This window comes from Plecotus auritus (assembly GCF_963455305.1).
Source record: "Plecotus auritus genome assembly, chromosome: 5".
In the NCBI taxonomy this organism is placed as follows: Eukaryota; Metazoa; Chordata; class Mammalia; order Chiroptera; family Vespertilionidae; genus Plecotus; species Plecotus auritus.
Window position 1 is genome coordinate 124,690,555 of NC_137776.1, and position 20,743 is coordinate 124,711,297.

Here is a 20,743-nt window from a genome sequence, read left to right on the forward strand (position 1 = left end):
ATAGGTTTCTTTCTTCATTTTTTTTGAAATATTTCAAATATGTAATAGATATATAAAGGAAAATATAATGAATGCCCTCAATCAACCACTCAGCAAAGACAATGAATTACCAATACATTTGAAGGCCATGAATCTTTCTCATCTGACTCACCAGAAATAATCACTATCCTGAATATCTTTGATGTTTATAATTCCTTTACATTTCTATACACAATATATATATGTATATATATTTGCAAAAAGCATATAGCAATTTTAAGACATTCCTTTTTCCACATTGTCACATCTCTAAATTTTACACTCAAATATCCTACTGTTCACTTGATAGCTTCACTTCAGTGACAAATTGCCACTTGCAATAATAAGTTTTCATTTATTTCAGCCCCTAGGTATTTACATTTTTTGGCACGTTCTAATGTTCATTTATAAGGATATTTGCTATGTTTTATACAACTTTCTTGGTATGCTTTCATATGAGTTTCCCCCACATAATATTTAGCATATTATATTTTCACAAATATACTATGTCATCAACTTTCCAGTTGCTTTAATTAGAATCCTGGCAGGTATCTTAAATATTACACTTTTTTAAAAAAACTTCCATGTATAATTGGTCAACAAACTCTGTTATACCACTGTGAAATATCTTTTTTTCTAAATCTTTCTATTTCTATTACTATTGTTTAGATACTTATCTTTTGCCTTGATAGTTAAACAGTTCCTTACTTGTTTACATTTAATCTCTATTCTCTCAAACTTGAGTCTCCGTCCTAACTGGACATTAGAACCACCTTAGAGCTTTTAAAAACTAGCAAAGTTCAGAGGCCACCCCCAGATGTTGACTTACTTGGTCTAGGGTAGGGCCTTGCATAAATTTTTTTAAAAGCTACCCAAGTGAGGTAGCATGCAGTTAGGGTTGAGAACCACAACTCTACCAGATTAATGACTATTCTCAACAAACTGCATCTCAACTTGCTGCCTTTTAAAGCTTTCCATCTTCTAATGGCTTTGTTACACACACGCAACTTTCAAAATCAACCAAATTTTAAGTGTACTAGTAAAGCCAAATGATATTTTTATTAAATAATGACAGCAATAAATGACTGTATATTCCATCTACTATATATACACATATTTTATACACATAGATGCATGCGTGCGCGCACACGCACACACACACACACACACACACACACACACACACACTCACACACTCCATGCTAAATATATCACGATTTATTTATATTATGATACTCATGTCCAACTCCCCTTAGTACCTTTTATAGGACAAGGACCATGTTTAATTTGTGGTTACATATCCCATTATTACATAGTGCTTTACATATGTCAGATGCATTAAATTGAATTGTAGCAAACATAAACACATATATCTATCGATGTGCAAACCAAACTCTACAATATATGCATATCCTATCTAATCTAATAAAAGAGTAATATGCAAATTGACCATACCTCCACTACACCCACAAGCCATGCCCACCAGCCACGCCCATCAGCCAATCAGGAGGAAATATGCAAATAAACCCAACCAAGATGGCTGCAGCCACAGAGAGCAGGAGGGAGGCTTGGGGTTCCCTGGCAATGGAGGAAGCAATGCTTTCTACCTGCCCTTGCCAGCCCAGGCCTCCACGCAATGCTACAAATTTTCAATTATAGAAGATACATAAAGCCCAACAGAAATGGCGGTAGCCACGGAGCTGGAAAGAGTAGGAGGCTAGGGTTGCCCCCGGCGATGGAGGAAGCCAAGCTTCTGCAGCCCTGGCCTGCTTTGGCCTCCACTTAAGGCTACAAAGTTTCAATTATAGAAGATACATAAATCCCAACAGAAATGGCTGCCACCATGGAGCGAGCAGAAGGCTTGGCTCCGCTCCAGGCTACAAAGTTTCAATTGTAGAAGATAAATAAATCCCAGATCCCAGGGCCTCTGCTTGGGTCACCGGGGGGCATGGCCGGCCTGCAAACCACCACAGGCCCCTTGCCCAGGCCGCCCCACACCTCAAGGGAACCCTACCCTGATCCGGGACACCCTTCAGGGCAAACCAGCTGGCCCCCACCCATGCACCAGGCCTCTATCCTATCTAATAAAAGAGTAATATGCAGATTGACCATCACTCCAACACACAAGATGGCTGCCCCCATATGGTCAAAGATCCTGCCACCCTATGTGGACACAAGATGGCCACCACAAGATGGCCAGCAGGAGAGGGCAGTTTGGAGGAACCAGGTCTGCAAGGGAGGGCAGTTGTGGGCGATCAGGCCAGCAGGGGAGGGCAGGTGGGAGGGATCAGGCCTGCAAGAGAGGGCATTTGGGGGAGATCAAGCTTGCTGGGGAGGGCAATTAGGGGTGACCCGGCCAGCAGAGGAGGGAAGTTGGGGGTGACTGGGTCTCCAGGGAAGGGCAGTTAGGGGGGACCAGGCCTGCAGGGGAGAGCAATTGGGGGGTACCAGGCCTGCAGGGGAGGGCAGTTAGGGGTGACCAGGCCTGCAGGGGAGGGCAGTTAGGCATCAATCAGGCTGGCAGGGGAGCAGTTAGGCATCAATCAGGATGGCAGGGGAGTGTTTAGGGGGTGATCAGGCTGGCAGGCAGAAGCGGTTAGGGGCAATCAGGAAGGCAAGCAGGCGAGCAGTTGGGAGCCAGCAGTCCTGGATTGTGAGAGGGATGTCCGACTGCCCGTATAGGCCCGATCATTCGGACATCCCTCGAGGGGTCCCAGATTGGAGAGGGTGCAGGCTGGGCTGAAGGACACCCATCCCCCGTGCATGAATTTCATGCACCAGGTCTCTAGTTTAAATATAATAATCCCACAGTGAGAAAAATTTGTCATTTGTAGGCGTGTTGCTTTTTAATGAGACATACTTACCTGAAAGTATATTGATGCAAAGAATGAAAACACTACTAAGAATACATTACATAGGAATATAGAAAAACGCTACTGTGCATTATATTATAACACTGTTCATTATAAACAGTCTTTCAGGTTACATTTTCTTAATACTCTCTGTGATAAGATTGCAAGCGCATCTGAAAATAGAGTATAAGTATGATTTTATAGCACAGAGTATTATAAATGATAATAGTTCCTTACAAAAACTAATATAGGACACAGATATTCTGTTAATAAATATCACTTGGTTCGTCTAGAAGATAAGATGTAGGAGTAAGATAGTCAAGTCCAATTCCACCTGGATTCTCAGCTCAGATCCTGGTTTTTGCACAGTTTACCTTGCGAACATGATCCGAGTGACATTTCACAAATTCCTGGATAAATGTTGCTACACTCTGCTAGGAGAGCGACAGGCTATGCCATGCACAGATCAATAATAGCACTGTGTTTCATCAGCCTCAAAATCAAAAGTGCTTCATTTGGCAAAAGCCATGGCCCTGGAGAATCTGATATATATAAACTGAATACCCTACAAGAAATGTATACTATACAAGCTATTGGGGTAAAATAAAACTCTCGAAAGAGTTCTCTAGGCCATATTTTGTAAAGCATCCCTTCTCTAACTTTTGGAAATACTGTCATGCCTCTTTTTGTTACACAAAACAATGACAGTTAGGTAGAGAGGGAGAAATAGCCTTGGGGGGATAAAATGAGTATCCTCTTCTTTTAGAAAACATATAGGGCCATTGTGCAAATCAGGATTCAGAAAATGAAATACCTATAGTAACTAGAAAGGTAACGTAACATAAGTTATATAGGCCTCGTAGGATTTGCCACAAACAGGAGATGGTACACCCCATTCTCACTGAAAGCACCATACCACTACATTACTAACTTTCATATCAAAATCATACCTTCCAGCACTTTCATGACACTATTAATCTATTAGCTGGTTTGTCCACTTTTTAGTCAGCTCCTTCAATATCATCAATGCTTTCACTTCCTTAATGGATATTCATTCTTGATCAATGTATATCTGTCTCTACCACTTCTAACTTTCAGATTCATTCCCCAGTTCCTAATCACAAAAGCCTATAGTATACTTCATTTACATGTCAAATTACTACATCAGACTTATTACATTACAACAGATTCTTCCTTTATTTTATGCTAAACTTAAAAAAAGAAAAGGCTCTGGGAAATGTTGCATATAGGAAATGATACATGAACCAGGCTTTGAGTGATGAGCTGGATTTAGAATGATGTAAAGAAAAGAAGGTTCTTGAAGTAGAAAACAAATTTTTAAATTCTTGATAAAAATATATGCATTATAATATAAGTGACTTGGTAAAAACTCCATCCTTTTATTGAGAATGTACTATGCTCTGCAAAAGACAATAATGAGAGAAAGAGAAAACTCATTCTGCCATAGACTGGGAGGAAATATTTGCAAAAGACACATCTGATAAAGGAATATTATCCAAAATATACAAAGAACACTTAAAACTCAGCAGTAAGAAAACAAGCAATCCAATTAAAAAATGGGTGAGAGGCCCAAGCAAATACCTTACCAAAGAAGATAAACAGATGACAAATAAGCATAAAAATGATGTGCTATATCATATGTCATCAGTAAAGTAAAGTAATACAACAATAGGGTATCACTACACACCTATCAGAATGCAAAAATCCAGAATACTGACCACACCAAGTGCTGGTGAGAATCAGCAATAGGATTCTCACTCATCGCAGGTGAGAATTCAAAATGGTACAGACTTTGGAAGACAGTTGGTGGTTTCTTACAAAACTAAACAGATCTTACAATATGATCCAGCAATTACATTCCTTAGTATTTACCCAAAAGCACTGAAAACCTATGTGCACACAAAAACCTGCAGATAGATGTTTATAGCAGCTTTATTCTTAATTTCCAAAGCATGGAAGCAATCAAGATCTCCTTCACTAGGAGAATAAATAAACCATGAATATCAAAACAATGGACTATTATTCAGCATTAAAAGAAATGAACTACTGTCCAGCTGGTGTGGCTCAGTAGTCAAGCGTCGACCCATGAACCGGGAGGTCACAGTTTGATTCCTGGTCATGGCACATGCCTAGGCTGGAGTCTCGATCCCCAGTAAGGGGTATGCAGGAGGCAGCTGATCAATTATTCTCTCTCATTATTGATGTTTTTATCTCTCCCTTCCTCTCTCTGAAATCAATAAAAAAAATTTTTTTAAAGAAATGAACTCTTGAGCTATGAAAAGACATGGAGGAACCTTAAGTGCTTATTACTAAGAGAAGGAAGCCAATCTGAAAAGCATTCATACTGTATGATTCCAACTATAGCAGTATCTCATTTTATTGCACTTTGCTTTATTGTGCTTCACAGATGTTGAATTTTTTACGAATTGAAGGAAGACCCTTCACCAGCAAGAAAATTATGATTTGCTTTATTGTATTATTTGTTTTATCATGGTGGTCTGGAACCCAACCCCAATATTTGTAAGGTATGCCTGTATATAACATTCTTGAAAAGGCAAAACTATGGATACAGTTGCCAGGTCTGGATAGGGGGATAAATAAGCACAGAAGAGGATTTTTAGGGCAAGTGAAATCAATACGTCATTATACATTTGTCCAAACCCAAAGAATATACAGCACCAAGAGTGAGCCTTAAGGTAAACTACGGACTTTGTGTGATGATGTATTAATGTAGATTTGTCAATTATAATAAACTAGTGTCCCGGTGCATGAAATTCGTGCACGGGGGTAGGGGGTTCCCTCAGCCCACCCTCTCCAAACGGTAACATCCCTCTCGCAATCTGGGACCGCTGGCTCCTAACCGCTCACCTGCCTGCCTGCCTGATCACCCCTAACTGCCTCTGCCTTCCTGCCTGATTGCCACTAACCCCTCTGCCTGCCTGCCTGATCACCCCTAACTGCCCTCCCCTGCCAGCCTAATCTCACCCCCAACTGCTCTCCCCTTCTGGCCTGATCTCGCCCCCAACTGCCTCTGCCTGCCTGATCACCCCTAACTGCCCTCCCCTGCCCCTGATCTCGCCCCCAACTGCCCTGCCCTGCTGGCCTGGTTGCCCCCAACTGCCCTCCCCTGCCTGCCTGATCTTGCCCAGTCTCTGTCTCTCTTTGTTTTTCTCAGCAGTCCTCCAGGCTTCCCTGTATCCCACTTCCTCTTTCCCGGCTGGGAGGGGGCAGGGCCAGTGGAGGCTGCTCCACCCACTTCCCACCCTCCCTTCCATCCAGGCCTTTTCAGTCCCAGTCTGTTTTGTTTCCTTATTCTGAGAGAGGCTCCGAGAGCGAGCTGGGCAGGAGGGAAAGAAAGGGAGAAAAGGCTGTGAGCTGGTGGGCACTGTTTGTGTCTGTGTGTGTGTGCGGTTGTGAGTGTGAGTGCCAGCTCCGCCTTCCCCGTCCCCGTCTCTGCTGCCACAAGTCCCCACCCACCAGAGCATGCTGTGCACACAGCCTGGGCATTAGGTCGAGTCTCAGGTCGTTGCAGATGTGATGGAATCAGGGTTTTTATATATTAGGATGTACCTTTCTGGGAGGGATATTCATAATGGAAGAATTTATGCATGTATAGGGGCTGGAGATATATGGGAAACCCTGGTAGCTTCCTATCAATTTTGCTGTAAACCTAGAGCAGCTCCAAAAAATTATGATCTTAATAAAAATATACAAATTCATTGCTTACAAGTTCTACCTTCTGAAAAACACTAAAACACGGTCCGGGCAAGAAAAGAATTCCCTTTCTTCTGTTCTTTTAATAACATGTTCCTCATTTCTATCTGATACCTCTCTAGAATGCCCTTAATGTCCAAATCTCCAGTATGCAATTCAAAACTCTTCCAGAATCTACCCATTATCCAAAGTTGCTTCCAAATTTTAGGTATGTTAAAATGCCACCCAACTCCCAGTACTAAAATCAGTCTTAATCTATTCAGGTTGCTATAATCTATACTAATAAAGGAGTAATATGCTAATTAGACCAGATGTCTTCCGGACAAAGCCATGGTGGCGGGGGCCAAGGCAGAGGCAGTTAGGGGCGATCAGGCAAGCAGGGGAGAGCAGTTAGGGGCAATCAGGCTGGCAGGGGAGAGCAGTTAGGGGCGATCAGGTTGGCAGGCAGAGGCAGTTAGGGGCAATCAGGCAGGCAGGCAGAGTGGTTAGGGGCGATCAGGCAGGCAGGCAGAGTGGTTAGGTGATCAGGCAGACAGGCGGAGTGGTTAGGGGTGATCAGGCAGGCAGGCAGAGTGGTTAGGGGTGATCAGGCAGGCAGGCAGGTGAGCGGTTAGGAGCCAGTGGTCCCAGATTGTGAGAGGGATGTCCGACTGCCAGTTTATACCCAATCCCTGCAGGATCGCAGATTGGACAGGGTGCAGGCCAGGCTGAGGGACCCCCATCCTGTGCATGAATTCTGTGCACCGGGCCTCTAGTCCTAATAATAAAAGCCCAGTGACCACAGCAGCAGAATGACCAGAATGACCGCTCAACCAGTCACTATGAGGTGCACTGACCACCTCTCAGTCCCTTTCCCAGGCCGTCAGGCTCCAATATCCTGATAGCAAATGGGGTACCAGGGTGGGTAGCAGAGGGGGGCGGGACTGGTGAGCAGGCGGAATGGCTGACCTCTCGGTCCCTCCCCCTGGCTGGCAGGCTCTGATCGCCTGATGGCAAATGGGGACCCAAGGGTGGGTGGTGGGGGATGCGGGCGGTGCCAGGCCAAGGCCCCCACCCCGCCGGTTGTCCCACAAACAGAGGGCGACCCACGGCGGGGGTGAGGCCGGCGAGTGGGCAGAATGGCCAACCTCTCGGTCCCTCCCCCCGGCCATCAGGCTCCAATCACCTGATGGCAAACTGGGAACCCGGGTGGGTGGTGGCAGGGGGTGGGGCCAGCTGCTGGCAGCCAGGGAAGATGGCACTGATTGCAGGCTAGGCCTAGGGACCATACCCATGCATGGATTTTATGTGCTGGGCCTCTAGTAATAAAATAAAAACATAGACTGGGTGCTTTATACAACAGACAATAATTTCTTACAATTCTGGAGGCAGGAACTATGAGATCACAATGCCAACATGGTCCAATTCTGATGAGAGTTCTCTTTCTGGCTTGCAGACTGTTATTTTCTTACTCTGTCCCCCCATGGTGAAAAGAGAGAAAGAGCTCTGGTGTCTCTTCTCATCTTATAAGGGCACAAAGCCCATCATGAGGACCCCCTTCCTTATAACCTCACCTAAACTAATCACCTCCCTCAAAACCCCTCTCCAAATGCTATAACATTGGGGACTAAGACTTCAATATATGGTTGGGGTGGGGATAATTCAATCTATAATGATAATACACCTCTTGAAATCCATTTTGTTATTTAAACAAACAGAAAATAACACAGCTCATATAAATGAATCATAAGGATTATTCTGCTTTCTCTAAACACAGTATTTCAGGAGAGAGCTTTTTAGAGAATAATTCTTACAGTATGTGAAATTTCACAAATATTTATATTTGTTATCTATCAGTTGATATACATAATTACTTACTACCTAAAATAAAACATTCAAAAGAAATTCTAAAAGGTGCACTTATGGGCAAGCTTCATTTTCTTTTTTAATATGGATTCTGGTAGTTTGCCTCTGTGAGTCAAAGCTGTTTACATCTGTATGATGACACAAATGTGACTATAAAGGAGTTTCCATGGTCATAATACACTTAAGTAGTATTACTGGAACAAAAAAGATTGGCATTTACATCTTGCTATTCTTTAAGATCTGGACTCATTTTCCACATGTTTCAGATGATATATGAGTAAGTCTCTTAAGTCAAAGAACTGAGCATTCAAACTGGAAAAGGTAGTCAATATTGTTAGCTTTAATATATTCCCTATTCATTTTTGCAATAGAGAATTTAATATTCTAATTTAATTAGAAACTAACTTTAAGACAATTAACCTTAAACATATTTACTTTGTTAAGTTTAATAATAATTGAAATGTTTCATGTAATCGTATGTTCTTTACATACCTAAAAATGTTACATAGCTCTTACAATTCACCATAACATTACCTAATAAATTTTTATCTCAGCAGTAGGCTTTATTAATTTGAATAATAATTTTTATTATATTATTCTGTTACTGATGAATTATCAGCAAAATTCATTCAGATAGTACTACTATTTGTCTTTTATTTTCCTACTTAAAACCAATATTTAAAAAATGTTTTACTGAGATATAAATTCACTCATTTAAAGTGTACAAATCAATGTTTTTAGTATATTAATAAATATATTCAACTATGACCATACTCAATTTCAGAATCTTTTTATCACTTTAAAAGAAACATGTACACTTTAGCAATAACTCCCATATTCCTCTATCCCTCCTGGTCCATAGCATTTAGTAATCTACTTTCTGTGTCTATAGATTTGCCAATTCTGGATATTTCACATAAATAGAATCACATAATATGTACTCTTCTGTGACTTGCTTCTTTCACTGGATTTAATGTTTTCAATGTTCATCCATGTTGTAACATATATCAATACTTCAGTATTCTCTTGTGTTTTCAAAATATTCCCTTGTATGCATATATCAGAATTTATTTACCCATTCCTTAACTAAAGAGCATGTGTCCTCCAGATTCCAAGGAATGTGTCAGATCTTTCAAAACTCTTATGAATATCTCATTCCCCAGCTTTTCCTTTTAAGCTATTTAGTTGATATATTGCTTGACCTAAACTAGAATCCGTCACCTCAGGCCAACTCAAGTTTAAACATTTGCCTGTAATTGTTTTTGATAACACCATGTCCTCCCCACTGCTCCCTCTTCTCCCCCAGGAAAAAGTTCACACTGAAAGCAATCCCAGGCATCTTTTAACAGGGGTCTATCGAGGAACCATCAGACAGGTCAAATAATGACAATTATTTGGGGATAGAGCTTTGAAGGTGCTCCAGCTCCATTTGGCTTCTTTTGGAAGTTGCCAGGCTGTATAGACCATCATATTTCCCAGGCTGCTGCGGAGCTGGGAGAGTGGGGATGGAACTAAGCCACATTAAAATGCCACAAAGTTTCCTGTTCTTATTTAGATTCAGTTGATTTTTTTAATTTGTTTGTTTTTAATAAACTCTCCCCAGATTGTTGCAAGACCTGGGATAATTTCCAGAGTTTCAGAGAGGAATGTAAGTGTTCCTCAATATGCACAAAGTCTCAATAAAATGCTTTATCGCTTTCATGTAAAATACTTTTATCTGATTTTCAATCATTTTATTAGAAATCCATGTCTTGCCCTAACCAGTTTGGCTCAGTGGATAGAGTGTCTGCCTGCGGACTGAAAGGTCCCAGGTTCGATTCCGGTCAAGGGCATGTACCTTGGTTGCGGGCACATCCCCAATAGGAGGTGTGCAGGAGGCAGCTGATCGACGTTTCTCTCCCACTGATGTTTCTGACTCTCTATCCCTCTCCCTTCCTTTCTGTAAAAAAATAAATAAAATATATTAAAAAAAAAAAAAAGAAATCCATGTCTTAAACATTTGTAACTTCGAGTCATCAATTAATTGCCTTAACTATTACATTAACACTTAGAAGATTAGATTCTGTACCGAATGTTATGAAAATATTGATTCTGACTATTTTTGCCTGTTTTTATTGCTTTTATGGAGGAGTAAATTTTCAAATTCCTACATTCTACAACACGAAAAACTTAGAAAATATAATGCTAAATGAATGAAGCCAGACAAAAAACTCATGTACTGCATGACTCCATGTATATGAAATGTCTAGAATAGGTAAAACCACAAAGACAGAATATAGATTAGTGGTTGCTCAGAGCTAGGAGAGATGGTGGAATAGAAGAATGATAGCTAATGGGTACAGGGTCTATATATGAAGTTATATAAATGTTCAAAATTGATTTTGGTGATTGTCACACAAATTTTTCAATATTGTAATAACCGCTGAATTAACTGAGAGAATTACATGGTATGTAAATTATGTCTCACTAAAGTTATTACAAGAAATAATGGATGATTTCAATACTTCACTTTCAATAATAGATGACAGAAAATCAGCAAGGATATGGATGAGTTGAATGTCATTATTAACTAATTGAACCATATATATATGGAACATAGATCAAGTTAGGGTATAAGGCTACTTTGAAATAAAGCCAAAACACCTATTATTGGTATAACAAGTATAAATATTAAGTCCTTTATAATAAAAAACATTTCTGAGTATTGCTTGAATTAATGCATTAGATATTAAAAGTAGAGAATCTAAGTATAATTTAAACATCTTGTGATTGTGATTTAAAAATTATTTTCTAATTTGTGTGAAAGAATTCTTCTGTCTAAAACAACAAATTTCCAAAATTCATTCCTTATACAAACAAATACCTTTAGGAATGGAGACTTAAGAAACTTTTCTTTTTCATTTGCTCTAAGATTAAATTATGATAACCAGCAATAATGTATAATATATCTAAAAATTGTTACAGAAAACTCAATTCACCTGAATAAAAGAATCACAAATAAGTTATAAGAACATATTAATATAGATATTTATATTAAAACCTTCACATTTTAAACTAGTGTTTGAAAATAGGAACTGAGGCAATTGCCAATTAACAATATAATTTATAATGATAAATTCAAACTTTTAGACATGGGCAAATGGGCAAGCTATATGCATTTATGTAGCCTGCATTTAAAATCTAAGGTATAATGCAAAAATATATATATAAATGATAGATGTGAAAAAGGAATGCTAGTAAAATATTTGTCTTTTTTATTTGGAGTTGTCTTCCTGATAAAGGTTGTTCCTTAATTGAACTTATAAAAGAAATCTAGGTATTAAACTAATTATATTAGTTAGTAGTGCCTGGAAAATTTTTTTTTAACTCATAGATATGTCTAACACAAATATGAACCAAACAAAAGATGTAAAAGAAAATATATACTTTTATAATATAGTGTATTATAATTTATTTCCTTTTACCTTTATTGTCTGTCTGCTTGTCTGAAATCGTTGATCAGATACTTGCTGCTGATGAAGGAGCTTTTCATTGACTTCTTTATATTCTTTAATAGACAATTCTGCTGTTTTTTTGGCATTCTGAAGTACACTGTTTTGTTGCTGCAAGGATATAATTCTTTCTCGTAATAAAATAACATTGCTACTTGATTTCTGGGCAGATATATTTTTTAATTTTTCTCTGTTAACTGAGAAAAAATAACTGTTATATAAATAATGCTGTTCATAATATTTTTTAAATCACATTAAATCACAGACACTATTAATTACATATGCATTCTTACCTCTATTAGGACCTGTTGTATGTGAACTCTTTTGAATATTACCATTCTTCTTTTGAAAAGTTGGCTTTTTGGCATTCTTGTAATGAAAATAATCCTAAATTGGAAGGTTTCATAAAAATTAGTTACTCAAAAACGTCAAGTGAGCTAACATGATAAATAATATTTATTTACTTGAAAATATATTTGTTTATGCAGTTAAAAGCCTACACAATAAAATTCTATAATTGATACCAGAACTCATAAATGAACATAATGTGTACACTAAAACTGACCTAGAGGGCAGAAGATACAAATACAAAAGTGAACCACAAAGTAGTACTAATAATTTAACCTAGGGACCATTTATAAAGCTAGGGGGAAATACAGTAAAAGCAACAAAAATAAAATATTTAATAACTTATTCTCTGGGAATCTAGGTTCCTTTTCTCAAATACTGTTTTCTGACTGATGAACCCCTTCTGGCAAAGGATGCTAAAATAATGTTGATGATCATAAAGCAAGTTTTCTTGAAGCTGCATGTTTTCCTCATGACATTTCAATACACTAAAGTTATATATAAAATAAAACTATGTTGACTTTTGTTCCAAAATATTTCATCCGTTTAAAAAAGCTTCCCCAAAGCAAAATTTTAAATAGACTATTTCAAATATTATAAATCCTAATAATAAAATATGTGGTATTGTTTAAGACTTTATTAGCTGGGGAAAAGGAACAATATTAATCTAAACTAATCTAAACTACTTAAAAAAATTTTTTTCAAAGATCCCAACTCAGGAACAAATAAATATAGTAAAAATTAAAAGAAAAAGTAAATTTGGCCCAATGTTACTTTGACAATGAGCCCTATATTTTATGTTGATGGATACATAAATTGTATTATATTATACTAGAGGCCCGGTGCACGAATTGGTGCACCAGTGGGGTACCTCAACCTGGCCTGCAGGATTGGGCCAAACTGGCTCTCTGACATCCCCCGATGGGTCCTGGATTGCAAGAGGGCACAGGCCAGGCTGAGGGACCCCACCAGTGCTTGATCAGGGCCGGGAAGGGACGCAGGACATTGGCCAGCTGGGAAGGGATCACATGAGGGCTCCAGGGCATGTCCGGCCTGTCTGGCTCAGTCTCGATTGGCCAGACCCCAGCAGCAAGCTAACCTATTGGTCTGAGCGTCTGCCCCCTGGTGGTCAGTGCATGTTATAGCGAGCAGCCTTAGCATATCATTAGCATATTATGCTTTGATTGGTTGAATGGCTGACCGGACACTTAGCATATTAAGCTTTTATTATATAGGATACAAGGCATGGTTCTAAAGTAATAAAACTGATTTGTTAACACAAATACCAGAAACCCCTATCTAAGGGTTACTTTCTTTTGAAGTAATTATTTTCCTTTAAACTATATGTCATCTCTCAAAATATTTTTGAAATGTCTTATTTGAACTTGTCCTCATAAACAGTATATAAGATGTATTTTTAAAAGTTTCACTGCTTTACTAAGATTCAATTAATATTTAACTGCTACTACTGAGCACTGTAAAAAGATCCAAAACATTATTACCAAATTTAAATATTAGTCACTAGACTTAGCATCAAATTAACTAGAAATAAAATAAAAAAGGACTTCAGAAAAAATTTCATACTTTGAAACAAACACAGTTAAAGTATCTTTGTAATATGGTAAATAATAAGGGAAATTCTAAGGCTAAAAATGAAGTAAAGCAGGAATCAAGAAACAACAAAATAAAAACAATTGATAGTCCCTTGTGACCTTGAAATTCTATTTAAATAGCAACACAGACAGGGAAAAAAAAGCCGAGGTCCAAACTCAAACTGATAAATTTGAGGCAACAAAGCTAAGACATTGTGTCAACAATTTGTAGTTTTTAGTGCTGAGCAGTGTTCCACGGTATGGATGTATCACAGTTTAACAATTCAGCTAATGAAGATAGTTTTAGTTGTTGTCAGTTTTGGGCTTTTACAAATAAAACTGTTATGATCATTCATGTATAGTTTGTTTTGGTAAACATAAACTTTCATTTTTGTGGAATAAGTGTCCAAGTATGAGATGGCTGGTTTGTATAAGTGTATGATTACTTTTTTGAAGAAACTGCCCACTATTTCTCAGAATGCTGTACCACTTTATATTCACACAGAAACGTATGAGAGATCCAGTTTCACTACATCCTTGCCAGTATTTGGTATATTCACTATTTTTTATTTTAGCTATTCTAGTAGATGTGTATCCTCACCTGAGAACATGCTTTATTGATTATATTTTTTAAAATCTTTATTGTTGAAAGTATTACAGATGTCGTCCCTTTTTTTCCCATTGATCCCTTCCAGCCCACACCCACTTAGCATAATATTCTCTAGGTCCCTCCACACTGTCTCAAAGGGTAAGAGATCCTTCTTTTTTACTGCTGCATAGTATTCTATGGTGTAAATGCACTACAGTGCCGGAAACCAATCATTCTACCACTAATAGAAAGATGTGGCCAGGAAACTGGGAAGGCTGTTCAACAACCTTAATTGTTTTAATCACTCACTGTTTAGTTGAAACATTGTTAGCTGAAGCAGCCTCCAACTCTGTTTCTCCTATGTAAATTTCAGTTATTGGAATTTCCTGCCTAAAGGTTATGGGCATATCCCATAGTCTCAATAAAAGGGATTGCAAGGCCAGAGCAAGGGGTAGTCCTTCCACTAGAGTTGGGCTCCCGCCTGGCCCCCAATATTTCCAAATTAATACTTTTCCAAGTCTCTTTTCATTTGTGTGCGGCCTTCTCCAGAACCCGAACCCTGAACAGGAACCCTGAACCACGCGGGACGTGAAAGGGGTTCCCACACTACAGCTATTTTATCACTCATGTACTGATGGGTACTTGTTTTATTGGTTTTAGAAAGAGAGAGAGAGAGAAAGAGAGAGAGAGAGAGAGAGAGATGAGAGGGAAACATCAAGACTGGTTTCCTCCAGTACCAGCCATGTCCTGAGAGCCAACCTGTAACCTAGGTATATGACCTGACTTGGAATCAAACCCACAACTTTTTGGTATATGGGACAATGCTCCAACCAACTGAGCCACACAGCAAGGATTCATCAGGGTCTTAATCTGCATTTCCCTAATTGTTAATAATGTTGAACATCTTTATATATATGTACAGACATATATATACATACACATACATACATACATATATATATACACATACATATACGTACATTCATCCTATCTAATAAAAGGGTAATATGCAAATTAACCATCACTCTGTCACAAAGATGGCAGCGCCCATAGCCACAAGATGGCGGCGCCCAATCCCCTCAGCCTCGCTGGAGTCCCCCAGTCCTGGGAGGGCTGCCGCTAAGAGCGGGCAGCATGAGCGGCCTGGCAGAATGCTTGCTTCATCGCTGCGGCGATGGAGGGCCTCTGGGCAGCGGGCGTGGAGCGGCTGGGGCGGACGCTTGCTTCGTAGCTGTAGCAACACCCCGTCCGCAGAGAGCCCCTGGGGGGTGGGGGGCTGGCCCACAGCCTCTGTGGCCGAGCACAGGCCCAGAGAGGAGATGGCAGGCCCACCTCCCATGGAAGCGGCACGGCTCTCAGTAGTGCGCTGCGGTTCCCGCCAGCTCCCATCGAAGTGGCAGGCAGCCTATTGCATGCGATATCACATGATGGGCTACTAGTATATGTATAAAATTCAAAAAACAGATGAAATTAACCATAATTTTAATGATAAAATAAAGGAGTTGGGGATTAAATGAAAGTTAAAATAATGCTTATCTTTGGGGTTATAGAGAAGTTCTAATATTTTCAGAACACAATTGCTACAATTTGGTCAACATTTGTTTTCTGACTACAAACAATGTATATAAATTTATTCAAAGTAGTTCATACTATATTATTATTATATGAATGGATTATGAGTTACTTTTATTTACAAACACATTGTGCTATACATACTGACTGCAACTAAACAAAATTCCCACCCAAATAATTTGTGGCAAAGTAGATTTTATGGAGATTTCTATAAAATTTATCTATTTACCAATCAATCAATGAATCAGCAGACACTTAGCATATAATGCTTCATCTGAACTTTATTCTGGTGGTAACTAAAAGAAACTTTGGTCATCCTTGAACTTTTTCTTCCAAAGTTCTTATGAGACCTCAAAAAACAAACACTTTTGGATTTGATTTTAAAAGAACCCTATAGGTTAAAAGATGATTTTTTTTATAGCAAAATTATTTTTCCTGTTTTTCACTGATTTATGCTGAACACATAAACCTTTTGGTGACATGATGTATCCATAGTAAGAACTAATAAGTTGTTTGAAATAATTTTTTGGAAGATTAATATTTTAAGTTTTAAAACACGTTGGGAAATTAAATAAATCCTAGAAATTTATATATTTAGTTAAACTAAGTAACTTTATCATCACAAAGGCTAATAAAATACATAATTTTCCACATGTGGTATATTTCATATACCTGAAAATAATAATAAGCTTATTATCACTTTTAATTTTGGGCTGAGATATAAATACCTTAAGATTTATATTTAGAAGGATACTACCTATTTCCATTTTATCTACACAAAAAATAACAAATTGGAGTTAAAATATTAAGAAGTGTGTATCTGCACTGCATATTTCCACGATAAGTTAATTTTTAAGGATTCACGTTAAATCACTGGCAACAAACTTTGATTTAAATAATGAAGCATAAAATAAAATTAAAAATATAGCTTGTAATTAAGAAAAATGTGTATATACCTTTGGGGTCTTGCCATCTGTTTTTGAATACGTTTGTACTATTCTTTTTCCTTGCATGTGGCTGTCTTCTATTTGATCACTTTCTTTCTGGTCTCTTCCATCTTCTATAGGACTTATTTTCTGGGATGTTTCTACAATAATTGTTCCCAAATTTTGAGAGGTCTGTGTTTCAGAATCACTGCTTTTGGGGAATACAAGGGGAACATAAAATCCAAGAAGAGTTGTTAAATGTACCTCTTTTAAGTTCAAGACCAAATAATATTATAGCACAAACTGCATTTAAACTCGAAGTTTAATTTGAGCACTTACTGGTTTTCAGTGGTAAGAAAGAAAATTAGTCTAAATATATTTTAGAAAATTATAAAATCTCATCAAGAAATTAGATTATCTAGGATCAAATACAAACTAGCATCACTTCTATAGTATTTCTACTAAGTGTTTCTCAGGCAGCAGCAGTTTGATCACTTCCAGGATTGGAGTACTCACTGCTTTCTGAGCCAGAGCAGAAAGCTTTAACATTGCTAACAATGTTTCCCCTTACTCTAGAACAGTGGTCGGCAAACTGCGGCTTGCGAGCCACATGCGGCTCTTTGGCCCCTTGAGTGTGGCTCTTCCACAAAATACCACGGCCTGGGCGAGTCTATTCTGAAGAAGTGGCGTTAGAAGAAGTTTAAGTATAAAAAACTTGGCTCTCAAAAGAAATTTCAATCGTTGTACTGTTGATATTTGGCTCAGTTGACTAATGAGTTTGCCGACCACTGCTCTAGAACAAAATGTGAATCCCTGAGGCTTTCCCCCATTTATCCCAGTTTCATCTCTTAGGGCCATTCATCATTCAATAAAATACTTGTTAAGCATCAACTATGTGCCAGGTACTTTTCTGGGCATTAGTAAGTGAATAAAGTAGACAAATATCCTACTCTCATCCTAGTGGGATGAGGGGGCTGGGTGGGGGGCAGGTAACAAATAAAAATAAGTAAAATATATAGTATGTTAATAGAGTGTGTTAAAGAGAAAATATTAAGCAAGGAAGGGAGATTTAGAAGTGCTGAGGTTGAGCAGAACATAGAAGTAAGTCCAATCCCTTTTCCACATGGATGATCTTATAACTATTTAAACAGTTATATGATGCTTGAGACATCTCTAGCTTTTTCATATTTTTCCAATATGATTGCTTCTGAGATTCTTTCTCACCCTGGTCACTCTTGAATGTACTCCAACTTATTTTGATGCAGAATTAATTTCATAATTGAAGTGTACTATGAGAAGTACTTAGTAAACTCCTGGTAGGTGCAGACTAAAATTGTGTAAGCTTCTCTGGCATGTATATTGTACTGTAGACTCATATTAACAAAACTTCATAAAATATTTTTATGTACACTGTTGCCAACACCCCTATTTTTCCCATTGTATAGTTGAGCAAATAGCATTTTATAGTTCAATGCCTATAGTCTTGTGTATAATTGTATTTTCCTAGTTTATTGAGATATTGGAGATTTTGATTCTGTTTTATAAAACAGTCTCCAACCCTTTCAATATCATATTATCCACAAATTAGATTAATATACTTGCTGAACTTGTTTTTCTTATTTAAGGTATTAACAACTCCTGATTATCACCCATTACTGAATGGACATTGATAAAGGTAATTTGTATATTGGGACCCACAAAATGCAGGATGCCCCAGTGGCAGGGCCCATGTCAGAAATCTAAACCTAAGTCAGCCACACTTATGGGCAATGCCTCCGAGGGAAAACAGAGTTTTTCATCCCAAAATATGCCTTTTGGAATACTGATTATTTTAACTGGTCATTTTCAAGAAAAAAAAAAATCAGGAAAAACCTTAGAACTTCCCTCTTACTGCCTAAAAGAATTTACATAGAGAACCTCCTCCAGTAAGGAAGATATGATCATAGATAACTGTAGTTTAATATGAATTAGTGTGTGATACACAAGCAAGAACCTAGCAAGGCCTGTTTGATCAAAGCCCTCACTGTGTCCCATTGTTAAAGATGGCCCAGCAAACATTTATTTACCAAACATTTGCTTTTCAATCTCCATGTGAACTACCTTTCTCCCCTTTGAAGTCCCAAACTTCAACACCCATATTAATAGGGAACCCCAGTATGTACATATGTAACATATTTAGACATTTTCTCTTGGTAATTGGTCTCATGTCAATCGATTACTAGTCCAGCTGGAAGAATTTAGAATGGTAGAAGGAAAATTAATTTTTCCATCCCACACTTCACTGTCAAGGAAATCTAACCTACTCCAATCACAATCCTCCAACTCAGCTTTAATTAACTTAACTTACCCTAGAAAATAAGATGTGCTAGCCTTATTAGGAAATACTCAGCCTCCTAGCCAATCATTCCCTGTTCCTTCCTTGTCTCTTCTAATGCTCTATAAAACTCTCTCTTATCAAAATCCCCTCAGGAATAGTGTTCCACTGCTTGTTAGGCTCTGTAATCCATTAATCCATGGATGTTGTCGCCTGAATAAAGGACTTTAGACTCATTAGTAAATTGTATTATTTTTGTCATTTGACAGCATACTCTTATAATACTAAGCAACTACAGGAAATAAATACTAATAAGGTACTAATTATATATTTATATATAAAGGATAAAGTTCTATTTTTCTAAGTATCCAAGTAAATTTCTTATATTCCAGATTATGAAAAGCTAAAATAAATAGAATGTTCTGAAGTCCTTAGGCTCCACTGCGGGATTTCTAATTGTTGAAGAATTCTTTGCAGCTGAATTATTCCTAAGGATTTTCTGTCAGGCAAGAAATGGAACACTAATCCTCACCGTATAAAATTGAGTTTCACTGTTCAATAACTTAAATGACAACCCTATGTTTTAAGAGACAGTGTGTGATATATCTCCCCAAATGTGACTTCTGCACATGCATTAATATGATAAAATTAGAATTGAGTGTATTATGTAACTTTCATATACTTATTCATACATACATACTCACACATGAGTAAAGTGGACCACAATATTATGAAGAGTGTGGTAGTACCAACTGGATGAGATATAATTAGTAGCTGAAACTAGAATTTCCTTGAAGACATAAATAAGTGCTTAGTGGGTTTTAAGCTAAATAGTATTTTATCTCTAACTGCTTTTGAGAACAGGGGGGAAAACCTTAGAAGAGGTCACAAAGAATAGAAATGCAGATTTGGTCCTTCTTCCCTACCTTCATAACCTGCCTGTTGACAAGCGGCTTGACCCAATGATCATTTAAAAGAGTGGTTTCAAAACTTCTCTGCATATTGGAATCGGCTGGAGAGTTTAAAAAATACTGAAGCGTGTATCCCACTCCAAAAGTTAAGAATGAATTGTACTGGGGTGTGACATGAGCTTTTGGAATTTGTATAAGATCCCCACGTGGTTCTAATATGCACACAAGTTTGAGAACTACATTATAAGTTTCAGTTCTATGTCTATGCTTAAGAAAACTACCTAGAGACATCCTGAGGGGACCAAAGTTTTGTCTTTCCAAAATGTGATTTTTGTGATATTGATTTTAAGCTGGTTGTTAAGAAACAAGACTCAGAAAGAACCTGTGATCCTCCACCATTATGCCTAAAGGAATTCAGATAGAAAAACCTGCTTCAGGAAGAGAACCTTAGCATATTCACCTTAGCACATATGTGACAGACAGGAAGAAATCTAGCAAAGTCTGTTTCCTTCTGTGTCCCACTATTTCTGGATGGCCCAGCAAGAATTTG

At 38.0% G+C, this 20,743-nt stretch overlaps 1 protein-coding gene across 5 annotated transcripts in view; it reads right to left on the reverse strand.

Moving 5' to 3' along the window:
• Positions 1–20,743, reverse strand: part of CNTLN (centlein) — a 299,452-nt gene that overhangs the window by 83,249 nt on the left and 195,460 nt on the right. For 2 of the 5 annotated variants that reach the window (XM_080667630.1, XM_080667632.1), the window contains exons 16-18: positions 16,999–17,179; positions 12,235–12,328; positions 11,915–12,138 (exon numbers count right to left, since the gene is read on the reverse strand). In XM_080667630.1, the coding sequence (XP_080523756.1) occupies positions 11,915–12,138; positions 12,235–12,328; positions 16,999–17,179 (499 nt within the window). Of the gene's footprint in view, positions 1–11,914; positions 12,139–12,234; positions 12,329–16,998; positions 17,180–20,743 lie in introns of those variants that run through there. The other 3 variants (XM_080667631.1, XR_013960576.1, XR_013960577.1) reach the window with 3 other exon arrangements.